The sequence below is a fragment of the Lactuca sativa genome, chromosome 4, assembly GCF_002870075.4.
Source record: "Lactuca sativa cultivar Salinas chromosome 4, Lsat_Salinas_v11, whole genome shotgun sequence".
Taxonomy (NCBI): domain Eukaryota; kingdom Viridiplantae; phylum Streptophyta; class Magnoliopsida; order Asterales; family Asteraceae; genus Lactuca; species Lactuca sativa.
The window spans coordinates 176545267-176554706 of record NC_056626.2 but is presented as its reverse complement, the minus strand read 5'-3'; the positions used below and the strand labels follow the sequence as shown (position 1 = coordinate 176554706).

General features: G+C 35.4%; 1 protein-coding gene across 1 annotated transcript; it reads left to right on the top strand.

The window, feature by feature from the left end:
- Window positions 1-7381: 7381 nt before the first annotated feature.
- Window positions 7382-9105, top strand: LOC111907885 (uncharacterized). Its single transcript, XM_023903698.2, has 4 exons — window positions 7382-7503; window positions 7839-8410; window positions 8638-8758; window positions 8916-9105. The coding sequence occupies exons 1-4, from the start codon at window positions 7382-7384 to the stop codon at window positions 9103-9105; spliced, it is 1005 nt and encodes a 334-aa protein (XP_023759466.2).
- Window positions 9106-9440: the final 335 nt, after the last annotated feature.

The window sequence follows — 9440 nt, the reverse complement described above, 5'->3', positions numbered from 1 at the left end:
CTGATCGTCTGTTACTATACTGTAACTCCCATAGATTCGGACTAGACAAATAAGCGATATAATGACTTTCGAATAGAAGATTATTTAGGATAAATAATCTTAATTAAAGTTATAGTGTATATGAAAAGGATTCCATACATATAAAGAACTATGAAATCTAACTTCGTATAAAGAAGTTATGCTTCTTCGAAGTTTCACGATTAAATTGACACGACTCTCGTATCGTAAAAAGTGAAATTTTGAAAAATTACTGTTTAGCCTAAGTGATCTAAATGAAAGTCATAGTAGTCATAAAACCAAGAATGTGCATATATAGAAATCCCAAATCTGTCTTGATATGAGTAAGGAATGATTTTCGAAGTTTCAGCGCAACTGTGTTAACACATAAATCGAATTTTAGATCGATCGATTTTTAGTGGAATCAATCTAAATGAGAATTGAAGATCTCTTAATAAGGAGTCCAACGATATAAAGATATCCAAAAAACGGAGTCCATATGTAAAATTTATGAATTTTACATGATCGTTAACAATCTAATCTTTCTAGACTATTAAATTTAAGACCGGCTAAGAATTAGCCAACATAGTCTAAATGAAAGTTGTAGTATTCAGAAATACCTGTGTGGATATACAGAATGTTGAAAACGGGCTACATATGGCCGATATATGGATTTTTGAAGTTCCAACTCATACTTATGCCCCTACCATGTTGCTCTAGCCATCGTATGCCATGTGTCAGCGTCTGAGAGGGCCGACCAGGCTAGGGCACGACACGCATAATGAAAAACGAGCCTATAAATACTTCAAGCCTCTCATTTGATTTCCACACCAACCCAAACATCCTCACTCAAGTTTCTCTCAACCTTAGCCCCCATTTTACCTTAGTTTTAAGTAACTGGCGAAGACATGAGCTCCCTGAGAGCCCGACAACTAGTAGCTTTCAGGTCGGAGTTTTTACAGCACATTTTCCGAACTTTTGTTAGGAAAATCTATGTAAGTTAAGTTGCACTTATATTGCTTTCAATGTAACTTATATCTATAGTCATAATCGTTATTATGATCCTATAAATAAGATTTATCAGTAATTCCAAGTTATTATATTAATTGATCTACTTATGGGATGATATCTAGGCTGGATTTAGTGAGGTGTTTAAAGTGGGATTTCCAAACTGTATGCTCTATATACCAAAATGACCCTACTTCCGATATGATCCTACCAGTTTGCTCCATACTTGATAAATCTTGATGTAGACATTGGGATTATTGAGGAATCTAGACTATCACTAATTTCCAGGAATATAAGACTAAGACTTAGTGATATTTGTACCTAGGTCACGTCAGATGAAAATATAAAGTTGTAAGGCGAAATTCTGCCCAAATTCTGAGGCATCCACGTTTCTCAAGTGAGTGTATATCCCCTTTCATGAACATAATTTTAATAAGAGTTTTATTTAAAGTCTTAAATATCTATAGAAGAGTTTATATGTGAGCTATATGCTTATTTCATGGAATATGTGTTAAAAACGTATTTAGCGATATACGATATGCGAACCAGATATGGTTCTATATGTGATAAGATATATATCTAATATTTCATGATAATAATAATATAAGTATCATTAGAGAGAATGATTAAGGTTTATTAATACCTAAATACTCTGCGTTAATTATACACCAAAGTAGGATAGTGTTGCCTAAGGAGAGTTGGTACTAAGAGTTGAGCATTGTAGTCTTACTGAGAGATAATATAAGACATGCAAAGGAGGACAAAGTTTAATTAACATGGATACTAGGTAGCATCTTCTTATAAGTACGTGTGAGACATTAGCAGGGTGCAGAACTTTGACATTCTTGATCCGAGAGTATGGATTAGATTAGCCATTCCTGATTTGAGAGTATGAATTAGATTCGGTCATTCATTCTTGATCCGAGAGTATAGATTAGATTTAGTCATTCATTCATGATTCGAGAGTATGGATTAGATATAGTCAATTATTATCGGTCCAAGAGTATGGATCGGCTATAGTTATTCATTCCTGGTCGAAGAGTACGGATTATAATCATTTATTACTGATCTGAGAGTATGGATTAGGTATAGTTATTCATTGCTGATCTGAGAGTATGGATTAGATATACTCATTTACTACCGATCCAAGAGTATGGATCAGGTATAGTTATCCATTCGTAATCCAAGATGTATGGATTAGGTATAGTCATTTATTCCTGATCCGAGAGTATGGATTAGGTAAAGTTATTCATTTTTGCATCCGGGAGTGTGGATTAGGTCATTATAAAGGATCAATATGTGAGGATCGATGGGATGGGGTGGGTTAATTATATGAGATGTATTTGTGTTAATGATCTTGCATATTTTAAGATATATATATATATATATATATATATATATATATATATATATATATATATATATATATATTATTTAAACATTGTCATATTAAAAACCCTATGTACTTACAAGATTTTCCAACCTGACCCACTTAATTTCTTTGTATCAGAGGTAGCGGTACAAAGGTACATGAATAATGAGAGATTTAAGGAGATATAGACTGTTAGTCTAAGATACTATAAAGCTTGTTTATGCTTATGTTTTGTATTAGTTATGACATCCCAAGTTTTAATAAATCACTGGAAAATATTTATGCAAAAATACTTTTTATGGGACAAATTCTGCATTTATAAGTAAACTCTATTTTAAATAACCATAAACAACAAGTTTAAATGGCCGTAAAAATGGGGATGTCACAGTTGGTATCAAAGCATTAGTTTAAGAGAACTAGGAATTTAGAGGAATTATAGACTTAAAATTAGAATGCTAAGCGATGATCGTGAGATGTGTGTCTATTATATTTTAGATAGTATAACTGAATTGACACAATCACTAGCTTAGCTTAGGATAAGATGCCTAATTTGCTCTTGTGTGATAAATGATTTGTATTATAGCATACCTTAGGTTACGTATCTAAATTGCTATTACATGATTAGATCTAAGGTTTGTTACCAACCTTGATTATGAAATTTTATGTGTTCATATTTCTAAACGTTTAATTATGGTATTAGAACCGACATGTAACTTTTTGGAGTGATAAGGAGAATTATGCGTCTAAACCTTCCTTATTTATATTCTCCTCTCAATACACTGACCGAATGCTTTGGTGCATAGAACTTAACGACGGGGAAATGTAGTGGATTGGGAAAAATGGAAATCGTCAGCCTGAGCCTTGTATGATTGAGCGTGCACCTGAGGTAGTGCCAGTATATGTACCCCTCACGGTAGCAGGAGTTCGAGCAATAATTCAGTCCATGTTAGCTGAATAAAGGGAGGAGACGAGACAACTAATCCAGGAGAATGGAAGAGAACCTACTACACCTTTTGTGCAATTTGAGCTAAATAAGGATCAGTCACAGGAAGGAAACTATAACCGAACCGTTATTCAAGTTGAACCCCGATTGGTTAGAGGAAACAATCCGGGCGGAGGGATTGGAAAAGATGGATGCAAGTACAAGGACGTCATGGCTTCCAAGCCGTCAAGTATTTCTGGGAGTCCCACACCGGTGGAAGTTATGGACTGGATCTACGAGATGGAGATTTTTGAGAGTTGTAACTGTAGCAACAGACCGAGGACTTATTATGAGTTTTTGTTAAAAATAGTGTGGTTTTGAAATTGGTTGGTAGAAATACAATAGTTTTTATTTCTTTTGTAGAAATGGGTCTATTTGTTTGGGCCCCACAGGTTGATTCGTCCATTTCTTATTTTAAACTTGAGCAAACATTTGAATGTTACATTTTAGTCCTTTAAGTTAAATCATTATTTTGTGTTAGCTTTTATTAACAAAAAATTTAGTTTTTACTCCTATTATTAAAAATATATAACTAAATTGTAAAGTCTTAAAATTTAAGACTAAAAATTTCTTTTAATAAAACATTACTTAAAGCAAAATCATCAAACCAAAACAGAATCAGTGTATTAATTTCCAAAACACATGTTCGTTTGTAACATCTCAAAAATACAGGCCAAAAAATTCATTTTTAAATACATCATTACAAAACCAACAGTGTAATAAAACATTTGTAATATCATGTCATGTCAAAACCAAAGTAGAAATAAGCAAACATGTTATCATAAAACAATATCAGAGTGTAATCCCAAAGATCTCATGTGCGGAAAACCATAGTGTGATGCGCTGCGATCAAGTCGGCTCCTTTTCCTTTAAACACGAAGTACCTGAAACCAAAACTAAAAACTATAAGCACGAAGCTTAGTGAGTTCCCCCATCATACCACATACCATACAATCACATACATACATACTGTCGGGCAATTCTGGGGTGCCCGACCTACCCGGTACGGCCATTCTAGGGTGCCGACCTACCCGTGTCAAGCCGTTATGGGGTGCTGACTACCCATGTCAAGCCATTCTGGGGTGCTGACTACCCATCGGTCCTAACAACCGATCCCCAGGGACTATTTCACCCCCTACTATTGCTATCACATATATCATAACATAACATATTATCAGACATATATGGGGTGTCCGATCTACCCTTCGGTCCTAACGACCGTACTTGGGGACTATTCCCCTCCTACTACCACTATCACATATAACATATCATGACAGCATATAAACATATCATCACATACCGTCAGACATATCTAGGGTGTCTGACCTACCCTTCGGTCCTAACAACCGAACTCTACTACTATCATATATACATATCATGCCAGCATATAACATATAAGGTAGTAACAAACCTAAATGATATCACAAAGACAATCATCTAACATACAACTCCTACTGGTGGGCCGGCATTGTGGCCGTAGACCCACCACTACTGGAAGGCAACTGACCTCACACTGCTGAAGTCCCGAAGACACAATCCCACACTTGTTGAAGTCCCACAGACTCGACCCCAGCTGCTGGCTGGCAGATTCCCAAACCGTTAACACCAAAATAACACCCAATTAATAATTGGGTCCCAATACATAACCAATAGTACATTATTTGGATAATTACTACATTACCCCAAGCTTGGCTTATTTAAGCCCAAGGCCCAATCCATAGGCCCAAAGTCAATTAGGAATCAAAGCCCAACGCATGGCCCAATTTTCCAAATTGAGCCTAGGCCTATACATGGTCTCATTCTAAGGCCCAACATCATATACTCATTAAGGCCCAAACCTTGGCCCATCTATGGCCCAATTTTCCAAATTGGGCCCAAGCCCCTTACATGGGCCTTACCCTAGGCCCATTAAATTACTTTAGACCATTTGCTTGATCTTGGATAGTCCATTTAATAACCCAAATCATCAAGGCCCAATAGAAAGGCCCAACAATAAACCCAAGTGAAATTAGGGTTTCACATAAAATGATGATTAGGGTTAAGTTTCCTACTTAACCCATTAAGGGCTTAATCCATTAAGTCCATTATCGCTTATATTAGTGTTTGCCAAAGTTTATTATTTAAGGGTGCGTTTGATACCATCTGACTCGGTTTGAGTCAGCTAATTGGGCTGACCCGGTCAGACCTTAGATGTTTGATGGTGTGCTTTCTCGGAAAGATATCTGACTCAACAGTCTTACCCGGTCAGCCTTGTAACATATGCTGACTGGGAATAAAGACAATCTTGCCCCTTAATTCTTTCTTCCATCGTTCCATTCTCAAGACCTAAAAAAAAAACGCCGACAGCTCCAAGTCGTTTCCATCTAGCAGTGGCGTCGCTCCTCCATCTCGATCGCATCTTGCAAGTCGTTGCCTGCCATCACCTCGGTCGCTGCCATCTTGCCACCGTGTAGCCACCATCTCGCCGGCCAACAAGAGCTCGCCATCTCCGATTGATATTTCGATTTCTTGTCATTCAATCACTGCAATTCATCACAAACAGGTAAGAGTATTATCCTTTTATGTATAATCTATAATTTCAGAATCCGATTTGGGGTTTGGGAACACTAATTTTGGGTTTGGGATCGATCAATCTGTTCTTATCTTTTATGCAATTGATTGTCTATATCCCTTCATATAAAGCATGGATGCAGTAGATATGTTCCATATACAACATTATTTGTAATCAATTTCATTGATTTAAGTGGGTCCAGATTTGTTTACATTCTCTTTTTTTTGAAGTGTTATTTGTAATCAATTTCATGGACGAATTTTCTTTTGAATTTGGAACTGTTATTTGCTAGAATATTACATCCTCTTTTTTTTCCTGTTGCTGGGGATGTTTATTACTGCCACTACAAGGTAGTAGTGGCATTGCTGTTAGATTGAGCTTTTATTTGCCATTATATACATATTGTTTGCTTTGTTTTTGTGTTTTTTGGTGAAATAAAAGAAAAAAATATATTGTCTTTAAAATACTTGAGCTTGAGAAGGTGTACAAATATCATAATTACCATGCCTATTTCAATTCTTGGGAGTTTCTTGTTTTATGGAATCAACATGATTGTCTAGCTTCATAGCATTTCCAATCTCATTACGAATCCTATGCACTGTTATAATACATAATAGACATATCACAATTCCACAGATTTTATGCTTTTATTGGTACAAAATAATTTTTTTATATTTAAAATTGTTTTTGATCATGATAAATTTTATGATAAATCATTTTAACTATTAACGTTTTAGGATGTTGGTTTGGAACGAGAATGAGGACAAAACTTTTCTTGATGCATGTATCCATGAACTAAGCACTAATGGTCGTGAGGGTTCCGGACTTAAGACAAGTTCATGGAAGACAATACGCGAAAAATTGATAAACGAACACGGTAAAGAGGTTGATCAGAAGCAAATGAGAAATCACTTTGACTACTACAAATCAAAGTATGTTGCTTGGATGAAACTCAAAAACAAAACCGGCAATATATATGATCCTATAAAAAATAAATTTAATTTGACCGATGAACAATGGAAAGAAGAGGGGAAGGTAATATTTTTATAATAAATACTATTATGATTATTTTCATAACATATCCTAATATTTATAAAAATTGTAAACAGTTGAACAAGTTCGTGTTGTCATTGAAAACTAAACCTCTATTGTTCCCTGATCTTTGCACCCAACTATTCGAAGGGTTGACCTCAACCGGCTTTCAAAGTTGGGAGCCATCTTCTACATTCCCTCGTCCAGTAGAAGAGTTTAGTGCCCATGATTTTGATGATGATGTTCAAATGGAAACCTCAACACAACACGTAGGTGCAAGTCAAGAATCTTCAAGGCGTTCAAAAAATATGGAAGTTGGTGGAAAAAAAAAAAGAGTTGGTGGAAAAAAAGAGACGCAAGGGATTTAGAAGTTGAGGATGAGATTGTCAAGCTTGCAAGGTCATTGGTGGAAAAAAACGAAAGAATTGAAAAAAGTGAAATGGATAAGGATGTTGATGCATGTATGGAGAAATTGAACAAAATGGAATGGGGAGAAGAAGATGAAAGACACAAAACCGCTCTTTTGTTATTTGGTGAAAGTGCCGATGTTAGGAAAGTTTGGTTACGACTTTCGCATACTAGTTGTGAGTCGTGGGTGATGGGTGCGGGTAGGAAGTATGGTTATCTTTGATGATATTTACTAGTTTTTTTGTTGCATGACTTTTTGTTACTTGCATGACATTTAGATGCTATGTTTGATGACTTTTTTGGATGTTATTTTGGATGATGTGTACTAGTTTTTGTTAATTTTGGATCCTATGTTTGATGACTTTTGTTACTTTGGATGATGTTTAGATATTGAATATGACTTTTGTTATTTACTAGTTTTTTGTTATATGACTTTTGTTACTTTGGAAAGTTTGGTTACAAACATGTTACCTAATTGTTTGTAACAGGTCAAGTATGGTTTCTGATGGTGAAGTTATAGCTTTTCTTTTACTTGTGTTTTATTGGTTGAGGTCAAACCGGCGCAGGCTAATTAGAATCCATACAATTAGAGATAACGATTCAAGCGGGTATGCGTATACGCAAGATTTGATGTACGGAGACCCTACACAATGTTTCGATATGATGCGTCTTACACAAGATGCATTTGCTTTATTATGCAACCACTTTACCCAAAAAAACTGGTTGCAAGCTAGTAGGACAATAAGCATTGAAGAGAAGATGGCTGTATTCTTACATGTTATAGGACATAATGAACGTTTTCGCGCGGTTAAGGGAAGATTTCATCACTCCACACAAACGATTCATCAATGTTTTCACGAGGTCCTAACAGCAATGATGTATTTTGCAAAAGAAATTATAGTACCAACAACTCCTAATCCAACAAGACATAACTCGGAACGACATAGACGGTTAAAAAATATTTTTTCCGGAGCAATAGGTGCATTAGATGGAACTCTTGTACATGCGGTTGTACCTGTTGATCAACAAACTCGTTATAAAGGAAGAGGAAAAGGAGAATGTTTTCAAAATGTAATAGGAATTTGTGATTTTGATATGATATTCACCTTTGTTTGGGCTGGATGGGAGGGTATAGCACATGATTCAAGAGTTTTGAAAGAAGTTGCATTTAATTCGACTTCTGGATTTCCATTTCCTCCACCAGGTTTATAATCTTTATATAATTTTTATTATCTATCTTCTTTATATAATGTGTCATTATATAATATGTGTCACATTCATTTGCAGATAAATATTACCTTTGTGATGCCGCATATACAAACACTCGTGGATTTATGGCTCCATACCGCAATACTAGGTATTGGTTAGCCGATTTTCGAAGAGGCAGACCTTTAACTAGAGAAGAAAGGTTCAATTATGCTCCTACGCAACTTAGAAATGTTATTGAGCGTGCTTATGGTGTATTGAAAGCGAGATTCCCAATCTTAAAACAAATGGCTCCTTATCCTTTTACAGTGCAAAGAGACATAGTCATTGCTTGTGTTGCGGTCCATAATTTTATAAAGGAAATACAATATAGAAGATGACTTGTTTAGAAATTTTGAGGAGGACACTATGGTTACTCCTGACGTCCAAGGTGGAGGAATTGATAGAGAAAACATACAAGGCATAGAATGGGGTCCAGAAGCCGTTGAACATATGCGTGTTTTGCGTGATCAGATTGCAAATCGACTACTTTCACCTACTTTACATTAAATTATTATGTTATTTTAAATTTCATTATGTTTTATTTGGATATTAAATGATTTATGTTTAATTTACATTTTGTATGACATTTTTTATTTGTGTGTAATTTACATTTTGTATGACAATATGTATGTTTTATAATTATTCAGCAACTTAATCCATCGCTATATATAACAGCAGGGTAAAATAGTCATTTTTCATCACTCAGCACATTCAGTCAGATGTACAATCAAACAACAGGATTTCTTACTCAGTCAGGATTTCTTACTCAGACAGACCTTTCCCAGTCAGCACTTTCTCAGTCAGCAACTATCAAACGGGGCCTTAATATCTCCAGTTATTAA

What these genes read in the sequence shown, in the direction of transcription:
- LOC111907885 (XM_023903698.2), top strand. Translation starts at nt 7,382, where the DNA reads ATGGATAAGGATGTTGATGCATGTATGGAGAAATTGAACAAAATGGAA. An exon ending in AGGAAGAGGAAAAGGAGAAT is followed by an intron (nt 8,411 to 8,637) that starts GTTTTCAAAATG and finishes ATTCATTTGCAG; the next exon opens with ATAAATATTACCTTTGTGAT. An exon ending in CCTTTAACTAGAGAAGAAAG is followed by an intron (nt 8,759 to 8,915) that starts GTTCAATTATGC and finishes AATTTTATAAAG; the next exon opens with GAAATACAATATAGAAGATG.